At 39.1% G+C, this 20096-nt stretch overlaps 1 protein-coding gene across 5 annotated transcripts in view; it reads right to left on the bottom strand.

The window, feature by feature from the left end:
- Positions 1 to 20096, bottom strand: part of LOC141553862 (KRAB domain-containing protein 5-like) — a 36911-nt gene that overhangs the window by 7709 nt on the left and 9106 nt on the right. For 4 of the 5 annotated variants that reach the window (XM_074285283.1, XM_074285282.1, XM_074285280.1 and 1 more), the window contains one exon: positions 13988 to 18923. In XM_074285283.1, coding sequence (XP_074141384.1) covers positions 16552 to 18923 — 2372 coding nt within the window. In that variant the 3' untranslated portion in view covers positions 13988 to 16551. Of the gene's footprint in view, positions 1 to 13987; positions 18924 to 20096 lie in introns of those variants that run through there. The other variant, XM_074285284.1, reaches the window with a different exon arrangement.

The raw sequence follows: 20096 nt of genomic DNA, 5'->3' as shown, positions 1-20096 counted from the left end.
TCACCTAGTAATTGTCCAGAAAACCTGAATTCTCACCTTGTCACTATCCAGACAACCTCAGTTCTCACTTAGTAATCCTAACAATCTTCTGGTCCTGCTCATTTCCCTCAGCATCAGTTCATGTAAGTCTCTCCAGGCCTTTCTGAAATCCTCCTGCTGATCTTTTCTTACAGAACAATAATATTACATAATATGATGAATGTTGTTCTTAAACAATATTGTTGTTACTGTGTTGTTAAAAAAAAAAAAAAAAAAAGCATACCACACCTGACAAACAAGAAAATAAATGCTTATTCTCTTCCATTGCTTTCTTATTGCCTCTGCTGATATTTGAGGGCAATAGGGAAGGAAGATTGTGGACCAACTTTCTATATTAGGGTCAATCAGATACTTTGAGCTCAAATTGATGCTTGTTAGAATAACATTCCAAATATTAAACCTATCCCACAGAGGAATAGGCTGTGAGGAAAAGCTGCTTGAGCAAATTTCAGGCCATGGGAAGATAAAATTCATGTCTAGGTAGAGATGTAGTGAAATAACCTCTGAGAGGAACAGAGGATAGTCTACCTCTCAGACCTGTGGAGGAGGAGGAAATCTGTGTCCAAAGGAGAACTAGAGATCATTATTGATCACAAAATAGAAAATTTTGTTTACATCAAATTAAAAAGATTTTGAACAAACAAAACTAATGTAAACAAGATTAGAAAGGAAGTAACAAATTGGGCAAACACTTTTACAGTTAAATTTTCTGATAGAGGCCTCATGTCCAAAATATATAGGAACTGACTCTGATTCATAAGAAATCAAGCCATTCTCCAATTGATAAATGGTCAAAGGATATGAACAGACAATTCTCAGATGATGAAATTGAAACTATATCCACTCATATGAAAGTGTTCCAAATCACTACTGATCAGAGAAATGCAAATTAAGACAACTCTGAGATACCACTACACACCTGTCAGACTGGCTAAGATGACAGGAACAAATAATAATGAATGTTGGAGGGGCTGTGGGAAAACTGGGACACTGATGCATTGTTGGGGGAGTTGTGAATACATCCAGCCATTCTGGAGAGAAATTTGGAACTATGCCCAAAAAGTTATCAAACTGTGCATCCCCTTTGATCCAGCAGTGCTACTACCGGGCTTATATCCCAAAGAGATCTTAAAGGAGGGAAAGGGAACCCCATGTGCAGTTTTTTTTAATTTTCAAAACATTTGCAAGGATAATTTTTCAACATTAATCCTTGTAAAATCTTGTGTTGCAAATTTTCTCTTCCTTCCCTCACCCTTCCTCTAGATGGCAAGTAATCCAGTTTTATGTTAAACACATAAAAATAAGCATTTAATCAAATATATGTATACAAATGATCATGCTGCATAAGAAAAATCAGATCCAAAAGGATCCTCTCTCTGGGTGTAGATGGCTTTCTGCATCACAAGATCATTGGAACCAGCCTCAGTCATCTTCTTGCTGGAAAGGGCCACTTGAATCCAAATTGATCATTGTATAATCTTGTTGTTGCCATGTCCAATGATTTGTTCTGCTCACTTCACTCACCATCACTTCAAGTAAGTTTTGCCAGGCCTCTCTGAAATCATCCTGCTGGTTCTTTCTTACAGAATAATAATATTCCATCACATCCATATACCATAGTTTATTCAGCCATTCTCCAACTGATGGGCATCCACTCAGTGTCCAGTTTCTGGCCACTACAAAAAGGCTGCCACATTTTTGCACATGTGGGTCACTTTCCCTTTTTTTAGATCTCTTTGGTATATAGGCCAGTAGAAACAACTGATGGAGCAAACTGCAAACCGAGTGGATACCTATCCATTGGAGAATGGCTGAATAAATTGTGGCATGTGAATATTATGGAATATTATTGCTCTGTAAGAAATGACCAGCGGGATGATTTCAGAAAGGCCTGGAGAGACTGACAGGAACTGATGCTGAGTGAGATGGGCGGGACCAGGAGATCATTGTATACTTGAACAACAATACTAAATGATGATCAATTCTGAGGGACGTAGCCATTCTCAACAATGAGATGAACCAGATCAGTTCCAATAGAGCAGTAATGAACTGAACCAGCTACACCCAGCGGAAGAACTCGGGGAGATGACTATGAGCCACTACATAGAATACCCAAGCTCTCTACCTTTTTCCGCCTGCATTTTGGACTTCCTTCACAGGTTAATTGTACACTATTTCAAAGTCCGATTCTTTTTGTACAGCAAAATAACTGTTTCGACATGTGTACATATATTGTATTTAACTTATACTTTAACACACTTAAAACGTATTGGTCAACTGCCATCTGGAGGAAGGGGTGGGGGGAAGGTGGGGAAAAGTTCGAACAAGAGGTTTTGGAATTGTCAATGCTGAAAAATTACCTGTGTATACATTTTGTAAATAAAAAGCTATGATAAAAAATTAAAAACAAAAAACAAAAGAAACACCCTGGATTAAAGGGTGTGCTCGACTTGATAATGCTTTGTGAGCATAGTTCCACATTGCTTTCCAGATTCTTTGGATCAGTTCTCAATTCCATCAACAATGTATTAGTGTCCCAGTTTTCCCACATCCCTTCCAACATTTGTCACTATCTTTTCCTATCATCTCAGTCAAACTGAGAGGTGTGTAGTGATACCTAAGAGTTCACTTAATTGGCATTTCTCTGATCAATAGTGATTTAGAGCATCTTTTCTTATGGCTAGAAATGGTTTTAATTTCTGTATTTGAAAAGTGCCTGTTCATATCTTTGGCCATTTATCAATTGGAGAATGGCTTCAATGCTTATAAATCTGAGTCAATTTTTTATATATTTGAGAAATGAACCCTTTATCAGAACCCTTCAATGCAAATTGTTTTCCCATTGCAGATAAAATAACAAGAAACATAATTCAATGCCATGTCAAGGTTCAAAGAGTTGAGATTAGACCTTGTTGCATAGCTCTGTTGATGTAGAAGGGACCGGGTAGAATACTATAAATAGTCCTATCCAAAGAATCAGCTTCACATACAAAATTAGAGATAAACAGAATTGTAGCCTTCAGTCTGGAAATGTCCAGTTCAAGAAGAATCGAGGTCAGGTGAGATGGGTTCAGAGGGCCCAGAGTGGTCACTGACCTAAAAAATTGGTCCCCAAATGGGAATCTGTTCACTGGCATTGACTATTAGAGTCAAGAATTCTGAGTTCTGGTCCAAGCTCACCTGTTAGATAAACATTCACCAAGTCATGTCCCCTTAAAGGGCATCATTTCCTCATTGATCACTGGAAGGAGGTAACTTTCTAGAAGTTGCTGAATTAGACCATTTCAGGTTCCAGTGATACCATCAGAGGACCATGGAATTGAAGAGGATTGTAGAGGTAATCTGCTTTAACCCCTCATTTTAAAACTGAGTCCCATAGAGAGAAGTGACTTGTCCAAGGTCACATGTAACAGGTAGTAGCCCCCAGATTTGAAATTCCAATTCCCCATCTACATGCTTTCCCATTGCACCACCCTCTAATTCTCAGAGAGAAGTCTTGAAGGGAAGGATCTCGGTTTATTTTTTACGAATTCATAATCTCCAGGAAGCAGTGGGACAGGAAATATCTTTAACTGTGCATAAGGGAAGACCTATGTCCTAATCCTACCTCAGAATTTATTTCCTGAAAATACTCGATCCTTAACTAATTTGGCTTCCTCATCTGTAAAATGGGTGTTAAGTACTACATAGGGTGGTTGTGGAGATCAAATGAAATAACATGTGAAAGTTAGCGAGCCTTCCAATGCTCCATCAGTGCTAGCTGTCCTTGGTTTTCCTGGACCAGTTACTTTATAACTAAAAGAACTCTATAATTCTTATTTTTAAAGAAAAGTAGACCCCAAAATGTGGTTCATTGCTATATATATATATATATATATATATATATATATATATATATAGTTAAAAACAGGTTCTAAGATACCAGAGATTTTCAACTTTTATTTTTATTCCCCTGGCTTAGTTCAAAGTTATAATTAAATAAAAATCACATTTATCAAGTCTTCCTTCTAACTTTTAAATGCAAGAATACCTAGGTTGGACTGGAGGTTTGGGAGAAGGTGGGATGGAGTGGGGTTGGGGCATATATTTCCTTCCCCCAGGGAACTTTGCAAGCTATGAATCCATGGATTCCTACATAAGCCTGTGGACAGCATAGGGCGACCTCCTGTTTTACCTTCCTTCAGTCAGTCGATAAGCAGGAAGAATACCAGAAGGATAGAAGTCACTTGGTATCAACCACTGTGCCCAATAGAAGTGAAATATAAACTAATTCATGTTGAAAATATCCCAGCGAGGTTCAAACATTAGCCCATCCACTGGTGGTGCCATTAGGGAAATGTTACAGCTGATTCCATATTAATCATTCTCTAATTCTTTATTGTTTCCAGTTGCCAGGTTTCTCGTGGCATTGCTCCACATCTGGAAGAAAAAACAACTTGGTTCCTGGCCCTCCCTCTCCCTCCCTCCTTACTTCCCTTCCCTGAGGACATGGATGAAGTGGGATTTATTTTTTTACTCTGCTGCCCCGGGTCAAATCCATTTTATTTCTTTCTGCTCCTCTCAGTGGGACTGGGGGTGATGTCTGGAAGCAACTGAAGTAGAGACAGGATTCATTAAATCAAAGGGGGAGATAGGCTGAAGAGAAATTAAAAAGAAAAAGAAATGTCTTCTCCAAAGCAGATGTGGGTAGTGGGAAAATGAGGAAGGATTCCCCAGGTTCTTTGGGTGGTTGACAGCAGCATGGGTCAGGCCTCTCCTCTCTTGCTTTTTCCCAGGGAGTCCAGGGCCAAGCCAGTGGGAAGATCACTTGTTCCCTGACCATTGCCCTGCCCTGATCCTTTAAGATGTGGACACGTGGGAGTATTTCTAACGGGTCATCTTAGGTACAGTGAGCATCTTCTCCCTTTCTTGTGGCCTCAGTACAGGCGGCGGGTACATAGGATGGAGCCAGAGAAAGGTTTTAAAATAAAGAATGTAAAGAGAAAGAGGTAAGAGCTTCATTTTTAGTCTCGAATCTGGCTCTGTGTGGGCGGGGCTGGGGCGGGTGCACCCCTGCTGCAGTGGCAGAGGAGGGGGAGGGGAGGCCAGTGACTTATGGGGGAGGGGGGAACCCAACCCCTAGATGCGGGGAAGGGCTGTGATTCTGTATCTTGCACAGCATCCCCAGGTGTTGCAGCTAAGACTTTTGAGAGGGGAGGAGTCACTCACTGAACAAGGGCTGGTCCAACCCGCCAGACCTGCTGCCCAAGGCTTCCTGCTGCCCAAGGCTTCCCTGCTTGTGGACCCTGTCCTTGCAGCTTAGGAACTGAAGGGCCCAGAGGGACGGCGAGCTTACAGCTTCTCCGGGGCGTCGAGTCCTCCCCAGGTGAGTGCACCCAGAGCCTGGGAGAACCAGTCAGGGTTGTTTGTTTGTGCTGTGTAAGGAATACAGTCCTCTCGTTGACTTTCTAGAAAGCCAGAGGGGGACTCAGCAAAGCTGGGGCCTCTTTATTTTCTGGCTGTGGCTCCCATGTTTTCTTGTACTGAGCTACTGATGTCTGGAAACTTTCTGGAGTCTGTGGTGCCAGGGAGAGTGGGCCTCTGACACCCAGGGGAAACCCAGGAACGTCTTGATGTGGGTGATTCTTGAGCCGAGCCTTCCAGGAGCTTAGTGGTTTCCATGAAGAATTCCTTCAAAATGAGTTCTTTGCCCTAAAGCATGAACAATAGGGAGTCTTGGGTGGGCACAGGGTGGGGATGATGCTTAGTTGTCCCACCCTTCGGGTTCTCCTTCCATGGATACAGACCCGAGGTGTGACTTGGGTGCTTTCATGTGATAGTTAGGAGCTCATTCAGAGGGGAAGATGACTGCAGTCTGGGGATGAAAAGGGCAGAAAACATTTCTGTGTAAAGGAAAGACTAAAGTCGATTATTAAAGGCTGTAAGATGTTGTGACTGTTCAAAGTGATGATTGAGCTAAAGAGGAACAAAAGGAACTTATTTTAGAATATACCCCTAATATACATATAAATGTGTCAACAGCTTTCAAATGAATAGGCTTTGGATAAAAAACAACCCTGTGGTATGTGATTAAAAAAGAGTCAAATCTCTTTGTGAATGATACAAGCTGATACCTCATTGTTTGGGAGCAGTTTCACATTTTGAGTCCGCAGGGAAAGATCTTTCATTTATTAAAAACTCGATAAATGAATGTATAGGAACACAGTGTCAAGGTGCTAAAGTCATGGATGTTCCTGGGGAAGCTTCCCAGCTCCCAGCATGGTCCATGTTTCATTCAATTGTAAGGAACACTTTAACTTTGGGCAAAACCTCAAAAGAAAGAAATCACCTAAACGTGTCAGGACTGAAGTATGTTTTTTAAAGAGCTTTTGATTGAATGGGAAAAGTTGGGGAAGTGCTTTTGGAATGGAATGGAATCTTTCATGATTCCATTGATATTCGGGGGCTCTCCTGAAATTTATGAGGATTAGGAAAAGGAAATGATCGATTAAAAAGACTGATGGCTGAGCTTGAGGAGAATTGAAGGCAGCTCCCGAGGGCTTCAAGGCTGCTCAAGTTCCAGCAATTAGACGTCCTCAGCTCACAGTAGGAGTCAGCTGAGGGAGTCTTCTCTGCTGGGAGAGAGAATCGGTTGCTTTGGGCAAGAGCTTCAGTGACAACTCTTACCCTTCCAAGTCACTTCCTCTCTTCTCATCCCAATGATAAAGAAACTATGTCCACAAAAGTCAGGTGACTCAGGCATCACCACATAGAACCTGAAGGGCCAGTCTGGGAAAATCTTTGTAACAATTACAGATATGCTAAGGTGGAACTTGGAGAAGTACTGGGATGCCCCTGCCTAGAGATTTTTTAATCAGAGCAGAGACGACAATTTGTCAAGTATATAATGTCGATGGGATTATTATTCTGTCTAATATCCTGGATTAGATCGTTGAGGTCATCTAACCTCTGATTCTGAGATTTTCTGATCAGATTTCTTGCAGAAGATGGACATTAGCTGACTTGGATCTTTGTATTGATAAAAATAGCTGAGTCTCCCAATTGATTATGCTACAGGATTACTTTTTTTGTGTGCCAGGTCCTGGTTCTGCCCACTGGACTTTGTATCAGATCATATAAGTCTCCCCACATATTTCTGAGACCACCCCACCTTGTCATTTCTTAATTATTCCATGCGATTTAAGTAGCAAGAGGTGTTATCTCATTGCCTGTGAGGTGGTTATAACAGTTGTTCTTATTTCCAGGTTATAGTTAGGAAGCTGCGGGTGAGAGCCATCAACTATCACAGTGAGAAATTAAACACCCTTCACTGAAGGGTTTTGGTCTTTTCATCCCTAGTCTCTAGCACTTCGATGACACCAGTGCTTAGGACCACATGGGAGAACAAACACTATAAACAAGGATGGGGTTTACAGACACAGATGTGCTCACAAGGATAAACAGAACATATTTTGGAAGTGAATTGATTTCATGTATTTTTGTATCTGAATATCTATAGTCTTAAAGTGACTTTTTGAATTGTTGCTCTTTCTCTAAATGTCTCATTTGTACAAGCAAACTTGCAAACCTAGAACGTTACCCCATACTCTTTGTACTTCCTGGGATCCATTTTTTCCTAGATAAAAGGCTTTTTTAAAAATACAGTCTCAATAAGATTATTCTTCAAAGTGGAAAACTATTTCTGTTGTACCATCTTGACGAGTCTTCACAAGTGCCTGAATTTCCCTTCATAGCACAGGATTCTAGCCTTTAAGCCCTTTCAGCCATCACATCTTTTATACATACATAATGTATAATATCTCTAATAATACAGATTTCCTAGAAATGTCAGGAGCCTTTAAATTAACATTTCCCTAGAGATGTATTTATGAGTTCTAAATTCCCTCCCTACTATAACAACTATCTGAGAGCAACAGTCTGCTCAAAATAAGGGCTGTGAAAGAAGAGGAAGGAGTGCTCCCCACCTCCAAAGGCAAACTCTTTTTCTTGACCATTTACAAAGGGTCTTCCCCTGCTAGTAATTCAATGGTAACTTGTAAAGGATGGCCAGTATCTGACGGATCTTGTGTGTGCGTCATCTCAGAACTGTAAGATTATAGTGTCCGCTTTTCTATTGTTGCCAGAGATGATTCATAGAATTGAAAACAATTTCATTAGGTTGTTGCATGGTTGTTCTGGGCCAGAACTTGAAACAAGGTACTGAGTGGGACTGAGGAGACTAGTGGTTTCCTAGTGATGTAATGATTGGTGTATACTCAGTATGGGGCACATAAGGAGAGGCTCTCAGGGTCAGAGAGGACAAGCGCATTAGAAGCTCTCTGAGGCTGAGACAGATTCATTCCCTCGCCCTCCTTTGTTGTGGCTGGAGGCTAAAGCACAAACCCTTGGAAGTCGGGGAGATTCAGAAGCCAGAGTCGGCAGTCGGGCAGAAGGAAGGAAGACAGAGAAGTAGTGGCAGCTGTCCTGTGGAGAACACTGGAACCAAGTCTGCAACAGTCTATCATCAGCCATGCTCTTTCAGTGTCACATGTTTCTGAGATCTTCTCCTTTGTTTTGAGGTTTTTCTCCTTTCCTGTCTCTCTCCAGGTGCTTGTTGCCACCCATGTGTTTCCTTCTCTGTCTGTAAAAAAACAAGCAAACCCTCTCTCCCAGGCAGTTAACCTAACTAATTCCCTTCTATTTACCACTTTCTAACTCTCTTCTCATCATCTGGCAATTACATTGGAGCTGATTACACTGCACACTGCCCTGTTGGTTTAAAAATCCTGTATTCTCCCCAATCATAATCCATTTCTGCTGATTCCTTTTCTGTTGGTTGATCAGGTAATCCCTTTCTTCCATGTTATTGCTTTTGGGCTGATTGATCACATCAGAGTCCTGACCTTCTAAAGACCCCCTGGGTGTAATCTCAGCTGCCATCATGCCCCACCTGTCTTCTGATTGATATCTTGGAGCTGGGCCCCACCTCTCATGTCCCTGGGTCAATCTATATTCTGAGGCCCAGTGAAAGCCCTTGTGGCATTTTGGACATGGGGTTTTAGGTCTTCTCTCAGCCTGTCTTCTCACTCTATCTCCATATCTACACTGAGCTCTTAGATGTCCAGCTTTTCCCACACTGAAAACATCGACGAGTTTCTCTAGAAGTCCTTTGCCAGGACCCTGTCATTCCATGTTCATCATAGTCTGGGTGTAAAAAGTATTTGTTCCCAGTGTAGCACAGCATCATATGATCTTCTCTAAAGGAGCCTCTTTGTGTAGTCCCCATATAATTCTTCTGCAAACCTCATTGGCATTTTCCTTAGCCAGATGTCTGGTCATTACTTCTGTAGCTGCATTTTCTCCAATAGTTCTTGTTAGAGCTGTTTGCAAATGTCCCACAAAATCCGCAAAAGGTTCATTGGGACCTTGCTCTATTTTTGTGAAGGCTTCACCTCTATCTTTCTGTCTGGGGAGGGAACCCCAAGCTTTTATTGCAGCCATTGCGATCTGCTCATACACTGTTATGGGATAATTAATCTCTTCTGAATTCTCTCCATACTGACCTTCACCAGCTAGTTGATCAAAAGTGAATTGTGTGTTAACTCCTCTTTGCCTATTGCATCTGACTTGAATCCTACATAATTCATGATACTCTGAAAGCCACAACAAGTTTTGTCCAAGTTCCAGGCATGTCCTTGCTATGGACTTCCAAACATTTGGGGATAGGACTTCATAAGACAAACCATCTAGTAACATTTTAACATAAGATGATGTAGCCCCATAAAGAGTGCAACCTTTTTTCAAATCCTTAATTTTATCAAATCAATAGGAGTATATCTTCTCCATTTTTGACCTGAAGAGTCAAGCTCTTCAATCACATCTATAAAATCAGATATATCCTCTCCTTCATTTTTTGCCTTAACCAATGCTTTTTCTAATTTTGTCATAGGCTGCTTACTAGGTGTTCTGAATTTGTTACTGCCTCTCCCCCTCCTCCTTCCCCTTCCACCCATGAAGGGTTAATTGAGGGAGGCGGCGATGGGAAATGCTCCTGTTGTGAAGTGCCACTCTCAGAATTATACTTAACTCCATTCTTATCTGATTCTTCATCCTTTTCACCTAGTTTAGTTGAAACCTCCCCCTCCTGCTCTTTCTTCTTTTTCCTTATTCTATACTTTATTTTATTTCCTATAGCCAGTTGTATTAAATTGTGTGTATTAAGTGTGTCTTTGGAAATTGAGTCAGGTTTGTTTTTGTTGTAGTCTTGACAAAGTTGCTCTCCCACTAATTTCCATTCCTCTAGATCCAATTCTTTTTCCATAGAGATCCAAGGAGATATGTACTGCACATTTCTAAAAATTCAGTGATCTACTCCAAAATTATAATCAATCCTTGGCTTTTCATAACCTTGACAATGCCCTCTAAACATTTTCCTTGAACAGAAGGCTGTTTTCTAAAAATTTTCCCCATTTCGCTGAAATTCTACTTTAACTCTTTAACAAAGTTTCCTTCTTGTACTCACCATAATTTCTGGGACAGAGAGACTTTTCCACTGAAATCAGGATCCTGTCTGTCCCACATTGGGGCACCAAAATCTAATGTTCTCTTCTCTAAATTATAATCATTCTCTGGGAGCAGATTTCTTGGGGAGCTTCTGGAAGCAGCCTTAGTTTCAGTTCAGTTCAATAATCCCAAGTGCAGCCAGGAGTTAAAGTCCAAATCCTTTATTTGAAATCTTATCTCCTTCCTTGGGCCCAGTTAGCTTTAATAGAGGCCTGTCTCTCTCCTTGGTTCTCGAGAGTTCTTTGGGATACAGACCCAATAGTGATAGTGGTATTTCTGGATCAAAGGGTATACAGAGTTGGATAGCCCTTTGGGCTTTATTCCAAATGGTTCTCCAGAATGGTTGACTCAGTTCACAAATCTACCAGCATTACATTAGATTTCCAATTTTCCCGCATCCTCTTCAATATTTATTATATTCCTTTTCTATCATATTAGCAAATGTCATAGGTGTAAGGTGATGCCTCAGAGTAATTTTAATTTGCATTTCTGAAATGAAGTTATTTTGAACATTTTTTCATATGACTATAGATAACTTTAATTTCTTCATCTGAAAATTGCCTGTTCAAATACTTTGACCTTTTTATCAATTAGGAAATGTATCCTTATAATTTTGATTCAGTGGTATGTGTGTATGTGTGTGTGCGTGAGTGTATATATATATATAGAGAGAGAGAGACAGAGAGGAAAGGAGTGAATAAAAACAACAATGTTTGCTGTTTTACTGATAAAGGTTAAGTGACATAAGCAGGTATACATATCTAATAAATGTCTAAGGTAGAATTTGAACTCAAGTTTTTGTGACTTCAAATCCAGAATTGTATCTACTTAAGTAGTTCATTTTCTAATTGTTGAGTTCATGATCCTGGCAGAAAATTGAATTAGACATGTCTAATAAATAGTTGGATTGAAGTAAAGGAGCTTAGGGAAAAGGTGAAGCTAGAAAATTGTTTTTAAAAAAGCCTTCAAAGCTGAATGAGGTCTGTAAGGGAGAGATAGCATTGAAAGTAGAATTAGAATTGATCTAATGGACACTGAGTAGGAAAAGCAACAATGAGCTATCCTGACAATAGCATACAGGAATGGGAGATGATTATAAGTGAAGCGGATGATCCCAGACAGCACCCCAGGATGCTGACAGTGCCTTCAGGAGGCCATCTCAAATGGAGGATTGGGTGGATTGGTTTAACTAGCACTTAGCAGCTCCCTCTAAGCCCTTAGCTAAGAGGATGTTGGTCCCCTTATCTTAGAGAGGAAGAGGTAAGTCCTCTCACATTGTTTCTTGAGATGTTTTAGACTCTTGGGAAAGAAGGAAACGATCAGGTGCAGAAATATGTCCAACCTGTGTGTAAGCTGTACAACCCTGAATGCTTAAATCCTTTTGGTAAAGGCAGTATCCCTGATTGGTAAGAATCCACCCAGATTAATAAATAAATAATGAAGAGTCCTAGAGAAATGACTAAAAAAGTATTAGAAATAATCCACAACTTTAGCAAAGTCGCAGGATACAAAATAAATCCATATAAATCATCAGCATTTTATATATCACTCACAAAAGCCAACAGCAAGAGATACAAAGAGAAATTCCATGTCAACTGTCAACAGGATAAAATATTCAAGAATCTATCTGCCAAGGGAAAGTTAGGAACTATATAAGCAATACTTCAAAACACTTTCCATGAAAATAAAGTCAGATCTAAACAATTGGAAAAAATATCACATGCTCTTGGATAGGTGGAATGAATATAATAAAGATGACAATACTACCTAAACTATTAATTCGGTGCTATGCCAATCAGACTCCCAAGATATTATTTTACTGACCTAGAAAAAAATAACAAAATTGAACTGGGAGAAAAAAAGGTCAAAACTTTCAAGGGAATTAATGAAAAAAAAAAAAAAAAAAGCAAATGAAGGTGGCCTACCTGTATCAGATCAAAAACTATGTTATGAAAGCCGCAGTTATCAAAACCATTTGCAACTGGCTAAGAAACAGAATAGTTGATCAGTGGAACAGGTTAGGTTCACAAGACAAAATAGTCAACGACTACAGTAATGTAGTGTTTGACAAAGCCAAAGGCCCCAGCTTTTGGGATAAAAAGTTCATTATTTGACAAAAACTACTGGGAAAATTGGAAACTAATATGGTAGAAAGTAGGCATAGACCCACATAGACCCATACTTAACACCGCCTACCAAGATAAGATCAAAATGGGTTTATGATCTAGACAAAAAGAATATTATAAACAAAATAGACCATAGGATACTTGACCTCAGATCTGTGGAGAAGGAATTTGTGACCGAATTGATATAATTTGTTAATAGCCATCTGATATTTCAAATCTATATCATTTATTATTTTCTAATTTTGCTTGTATTGGGATTTTGGGGAAACCCTTGTGTAGGAAAAGTTCCTAATGAACAAATGACTTCTAGAGGGTGATGTAATTATACCTTTACTGAACTAACTCGCTTTGGATCTGGATGCCAAATGATGAATTCAGCTGCTCAAGAGTAGGGTTACAATACTTAGCAACACTAGGAATTATTTGACCATTCTTTGTTTTAAAACAATACTTTAAGATTTGGGGAGGGAGAGACCTTGAAAATTCTATATGGAAAGACCTGGGATTTAACAGGTGGGTTCTCTTTGGAAAAGGTCAGAAAATCTTATCAGCCTTGGGGAAGACGTTGCTAAAGGAAAACTGTCCAATTCTGATTGGGAAAGACCTCTCAATATCCAAGATGGTGGTGGTGTTTAGTTTATTCTTAATATAGGAATGATTGTTGTCTGATAAGATTGACCATTGATGGCAAAAATTATAAAACTGAATCTGGAAGAATTTGTGTACAAATTATACCTTTGAACCACTGTTAGTCTCAGCAACTTGATTCAAGTTGATCACCTGAAGTTGACAGAATGACATAACTTTCCTGACCCTCAAGAGTGGAACAAGACTGAATGACTTAAAGACAAATGCTCTCCACACTTACAGCCGCCTTTAAGGTAAGACCAAGGGCTGCTAGGAGCCCATAGTGCTCAAAGCCCCAACCCTCACCCTAAACCAGGAAGACTCAATTGCCTGTTGAGTTTAAATCCTGTCTCAGATTAGGTGTGTCAGTCCAGCCACCTCACTGAACCCTGTTTGCCTGTTTCCTCTTCTATAAAATGAGCTGGGGAAAAAAAAAAAAAATTTTTTTCAAGCCATTTCCAGTATCTTTGGTTCCACTGAAGTGACTGAACAACAAATCAGGCAAAAGACTATCAGGTTCAATTTGATGGCAATGGTCTCCTCCAAGCATTCATTCTATAAACTTAAACCTTCTTTCAGGAGAGATTGTATGAGTGATCTAAAGACCACCAGGCCTAATTGTCACAACTCAAGTCAAGTGAGGGACAAAGCTCTGAATATTAGCAGTTTATTAAGTAAGCACAATTTTAATAGTAAAGAGGACTAATGGATTCTTAATGGAGCTAATGACCTGAAGGATGAAAAGTTCTCTTGTTCCCCATTTTAAAGATTGAACAAAAAACAGAAGTTGGTAGGTGGGGAAAACAATCTAAATAGGTAAAGGACGAACAGTATCACGGGGACAGGGACAATTTGATTGGTTGAAAGTCTGAAATGTGAATTGGGAACAACATCTTTTTTTATCACAAAAACATTGATACTTGCCACCTGGATCTTGCAGAAATAACTGATAGCAAATTTCCTCCAATTGTACAAAAATAGAGACAGCATTTCCAGAAATGGCACTGTCTGGGCTAGTACAGGTAGCAATAGATGCTTTTTAAAAATTATTTAATTTTCACAAAAATTTTATACATAGATAATTTTCCAGCATTGACAATTGCAAAACCCTTTGTTTCAACTTTTCCCCTCCTTACCCCCACCCCTTCCCCTAGATGGCAGGTTTACCAACACATGTTAAATATAACAATAGATGATTTAGAAAAAAATCACAATAGTGAACCAAGTAGAAAATAAATTTCCTGGGCATGAAATGATTTGCAAGTGGTGCTGAGAGAACAATTTCTTTGGAATTTGAGTGTTTTATAGAAACAATGCACATTTCAACTTCAGCCAGAGTTTTCTTCCAATTAAAAATGAGTGATGGAAAACTGAACTTAGCTTTTAATTGAACTTTTGAACTCATGAGCTTCCCCCCCTGAAGATGGCTTTTGTTCTCAAAGAGGGTTGATGCCATCAGCAAGTGATGTCTTGATTGGCAAGTGACTTGGGCAAAGTCAATAGCCTTACTCTATCTAATTCTGGACCATCTGAGCCCAGTGGCAAGATACCAGCCAAGACGAATGTGATGGTCCCCCATTTCTGTCTAATGTATCAACCTATCAATAACTGACAGATTGTAGGGTCGCAAAGTTGTGTTTTTCCACTGTTAGCAAAACAGATTACCAAGTTACAAGATTTCACAAGTTCATTTATACTCCAGCTGGTACCATCTCTGGCAGCTGCCTCTCTCCATTTGTTAAGGGAGTCAGATGTTTGCTAAACAATGCACTTTGTGAACTTTCTTGTGTCCTCTGTTGGAATAACTGACTTTGCTCATTCTTCACATTAAAGAATTGTGGGACAAGAGGAGAGGAGCTGGTCACATGGTAAGGAAGAGGGCTGATGAGTAGTTAGCCAGAACACTTTACAAGTGCCCTTGAAATGGTAGCAGAAAGGAATAAGAAGGATTCCATCATACATGATAGATGCTCTGTGATGAACTTACATGAAACCTGGGCAAGAGTCGCAGAGGATGGACAGACAGACATTGCTGGATCTACATTGTTGGAAGAAATTCGAATTGAAGAAATCAATCAGGATATCTGAGTATTTGAGGGAATCACCATGTAGCTAGTTTTTCTTGCTTATTCTCAATTCAGTCTATCTCCATTTACATATCCCCATACTTCTTTGAATTCTTCCTATCCACTTTTTTTTCATGGCACAATATTCCAGTATGTGCATTATCATAACTTGTTTAGACATTCTCCAACTAAAATTCATCAATTTTTTATTTGCAAACAAAAAAAAACAAACTAATTTAAAAAAATCCACGGCAATGAATATTTTAGTGTAGATGGAATCCTTCTTTCCATCACTTCCTTAGAGTTCGTGCCTTGTTGCAGGGTCTCTTTATCACAAAGTTGGACCATCAATACATAGCTACATATATTGTATTACTGTGTATCTAATTCAATAAACCACCCTTCCCCAGTGCTATTTCCAGCTTTTGGGATTATTACTGTCAATTGGAAGGATTTAAGATGAAACCTCAAAGTTGAAAGCTTTCATTTTTAAATGCATCTTAATAAAATATCTTCTGCCTGAACAAATATAGCAAGAATCCTATTTCATTAGTTGCACAGAGTTGTTTATTTAAGAAGGATGTGCAAGTTTCCTACATCAACAATGATCTACGATTAGAATTGGTGATATCTTATTGACTCTTCAAAACTGCCATATCTTACCCAGAAGGTTTAATGATGTCATCTAAGTCACTACCCCTAATCTGAAGCTGAGAACCAGTAATAATTGGCATGGAGGCATAGGGTTCATTTTAAAACTCTTCTTTGGCTTCTTAAAGGATTTAGGGTGGGAACAGAACATAACCCTAGACTGAGCTCCAGTCAAATAAAATTACTTTCCCAAGCCCAGAATTGCAGAATCAAAATTTCAACCCATGTCCTGACTCCAAATATAGTGCCCTTCCATTCTGATGCTGCCTTTCAAGTAGGTGACCAGGTGGAAAAAAAGGATCCAATATGCCTAAGAAGTTAACAGCCCCCTCTAGTCCTCTTTTACCTTCCTCACTTTCCCGTTATAGTTAGAGGTGGCCAAGTACAAAAGGCATCAGCACTACCACATCTTCTTCCAGGAGTCTCTCCCTAATTCATTTTCCTCCTTATTTTAATGCCTTTACATTTCTTCACAGATCTGGCAATTAACAATCAGATTTTTATATAAAATCCTTTCCACATTGGTTATATACATAAGGTTTCTCTCCAGTGTGGATTTTTTGATGTCCAATAAAACCTCCCTTGCTTCTAAAGGCCTTTCCACATTGGTTACATTCATAAGGTTTCTCTCCAGTGTGGATTCTCTGATGTACAGTAAGAGCATTCCTTCCTGTAAAAGCCTTTCCACACTGATTGCATTCATAAGGTTTCTCTCCAGTGTGGATTCTCTGATGTTCAGTAAGACTTCTTCTTTCTGTAAAAGCCTTTCCACACTGGTTACATTCATAAGGTTTCTCTCCAGTGTGGATTCTCTGATGTGCAGTAAGACCATTCCTTCCTCTAAAAGCCTTTCCACACTGGTTACATTTATAAGGTTTCTCTCCAGTGTGGATTCTCTGATGCACAATAAGAGCATACCTTCCTGTAAAAGCCTTTTCACACTGGTTACATTCATAAGGTTTTTCTCCAGTGTGGATTCTCTGATGTACAGTGAGAGCATACCTTCCTGTAAAAGCTTTCCCACACTGGTTACATTTATAAGGTTTTTCTCCAGTGTGGATTCTCTGATGTACAGTAAGAGTTTTTCTTTCTGTAAAAGCCTTTCCACACTGGTTACATTCATAAGGTTTCTCTCCAGTGTGAATTTTTTGATATTTGATAAGATCTCCCTTTTGTCTAAAACCCTTTCCATACTGGTTACATTCATAAGGTTTCTCTCCAGTGTGGATTTTTTGATGTCCAATAAAACCTCCCTTGCTTCTAAAGGCCTTTCCACATTGGTTACATTCATAAGGTTTCTCTCCAGTGTGGATTCTCTGATGTTCAGTAAGAGATAACCTTTTTTTAAAAGTCTTTCCACACTGGTTACATTCATAAGGTTTCTCTCCAGTGTGGACTCTCTGATGTACAGTAAGAGCATTCCTTCCTGTAAAAGCCTTTCCACACTGATTGCATTCATAAGGTTTCTCTCCAGTGTGGATTCTCTGATGTTCAGTAAGACTTCTTCTTTCTGTAAAAGCCTTTCCACACTGGTTACATTCATAAGGTTTCTCTCCAGTGTGGATTCTCTGATGTGCAGTAAGACCATTCCTTCCTCTAAAAGCCTTTCCACACTGGTTACATTTATAAGGTTTCTCTCCAGTGTGGATTCTCTGATGCACAATAAGAGCATACCTTCCTGTAAAAGCCTTTCCACACTGGTTACATTCATAAGGTTTTTCTCCAGTGTGGATTCTCTGATGTACAGTGAGAGCATACCTTCCTGTAAAAGCTTTCCCACACTGGTTACATTTATAAGGTTTTTCTCCAGTGTGGATTCTCTGATGTACAGTAAGAGTTTTTCTTTCTGTAAAAGCCTTTCCACACTGGTTACATTCATAAGGTTTTTCTCCAGTGTGGATTCTCTGATGTACAGTAAGTGATTCCCTTTTGGTAAAAGCCTTTCCACACTGGTTACATTCATAAGGTTTTTCTCCAGTGTGGATTCTCTGATGTATAGTAAGAGATACCCTTTGTATAAAAGTCTTTCCACATTGGTTACATTCATAAGGTTTCTGTCCAGTGTGGATTCTCTGATGTCCAATAAGAGAGTCGCTGTTTGTAAAAGTCTTTCCACACTGGTTACATTCATATGATTTCTCTCCAGTGTGGATTCTCTGATGTGCTGTAAGAGTTCCCTTTACTCTAAAAGCCTTTCCACACTGTTCACACTTATAAGGTGTCTTTCCAATGTGGATTCTCTGATGTTTACTAAGAGCTCCCTTTCTTCTAAAAGTCTTTCCACATTGTTCACACTCATAAGGTTTCTCTCCAGTGTGGATTCTTTGATGTCCAGTAAGAGTTCCCTTGTCTGTAAAAGCCTTCCCACATAGATAACATTTATAAGGTTTCTCTCCAGTGTGTATCATTTGATGTATAATAAGACCTCTATTTTGTCTAAAAGCCTTTCCACACTGGTTACATTCATAAGGTTTTTCTCCTGTGTGGATTCTCTGGTGTGTAGTAAGACTACTCTTATGTCTAAAAGCCTTCCCACATTGATTACATTCGTAAAGTTTTTCTCCTGTGTGGATTCTCTTGTGTCTAGTAAGATTTCCTTTTTTTACAAAAGCTTTCCCACATTGATTACATTTATAAGGCTTCCTTCCAGTATGGATTCTCTGATGTACAATGAGAGTTTCCTTTTTTATAAAATCTTTTCCACTTTGGTTACCTTCATAATGTCTCTCTCTAATCTGGATTCTCTCATGTGATTCACAGATTTCTCTCCAAGTAAAGTCACAGGGACCATCAACCATGAGTCTTTGCTTGTGAGTTTCAAACACAGAATGGCTTAGCTCTGCAGGAGTTCCCTTCATTCCAAGTCTGATCTCTGCTTCCAAGAAAGAAAGAAAACAACAAATAATTAAAGAAATAGAAACTTGATGCAGGCCATATATATAAATGTTTTGTTTATATCCCCTTCTTTCCATGAGTAAAAGAGAAACTCAGTTGTTTCTCTTTTCCTAGGCAAAGAGAAAAATTTTAAATAGGCAGAAACAATCACTTTAAATCTCATTAGTTTACATTCCAAATATAAATAAGAAGCTTCATGCACATTTACAGTGGAACCTCAGAATAAACCTTCATTCTGATCAGGTGCACAACTCAGGTCAGAATGGCTGAGTGATTGACCTTAATCTGAGCAGCTTATACTAGGATTGACATAATGTGAATGGACATGCTCTCCCCACAGTATGCGATGAAGAATCTCCACTCAATTTTTCCCTTTTCCTTTCATTATTTGTACTTTCAATGCTTTTTCCATATATGCACCATGTCATGTGGTGCATATATACTAAATACTCAAGTTATTTTATGATCCATCTTAACTGTAATCATAACAAATTTCCATGATAATCACTTTCAACTTTAATTTTTTCTATTACATCATCTGAGGTCATATTCAGAAGGCTACTTGTTACAGAACCCACTTGTTATAATTTGTAACTTATACCTGAGTATAACTTATAGAAAAGTAATTTTGTACTGACATTACTTTTTTTAAAGATAGCTACTAGTTATTTCTTTTTTAAACAATTATTATGGGGCAGCTAGGTGGCATAGTGAATAACATCCTGAAGTCAGGAGGACCCGAGTTCAAATCTGCTCTCAGACATTTAACACTTCCTGGCTGTGTGATCCTGAATAAGTCACTTAAACCCAATTGCCTCAGGAGAAAAAAAAAAAAAAAACCCTTTATCATTATGTGTCCCCTGCATAACACAACAAACACAATTTTTTTTAAATGTACAAAAATATCCACATCTGAAAATGGGTTTCATATGGAAAATTGAGTTCCTCATCCTGTGATATGGAAGGGAGTTCCACTATGGCAATCCTTTCCCTTCAAGAACCTCACAAATCCCTTGAAGGATTGAGATAATGATTCAAGGGATCTGACCCAAAAATGTCTCAGTGGCACCTTCAGTGGTAAATAAATGTCTTACTTTGTTATACAGGTAGCTGTCCTCTGAGACAGATGTGCACATTTCCACCTTAACAG

The sequence above is a fragment of the Sminthopsis crassicaudata genome, chromosome 2 (genome assembly GCF_048593235.1).
Source record: "Sminthopsis crassicaudata isolate SCR6 chromosome 2, ASM4859323v1, whole genome shotgun sequence".
Lineage (NCBI taxonomy): Eukaryota > Metazoa > Chordata > Mammalia > Dasyuromorphia > Dasyuridae > Sminthopsis > Sminthopsis crassicaudata.
The sequence above is the reverse complement of the archived record's forward strand: the minus strand, read 5'-3'. Positions and strand labels throughout refer to the sequence as shown.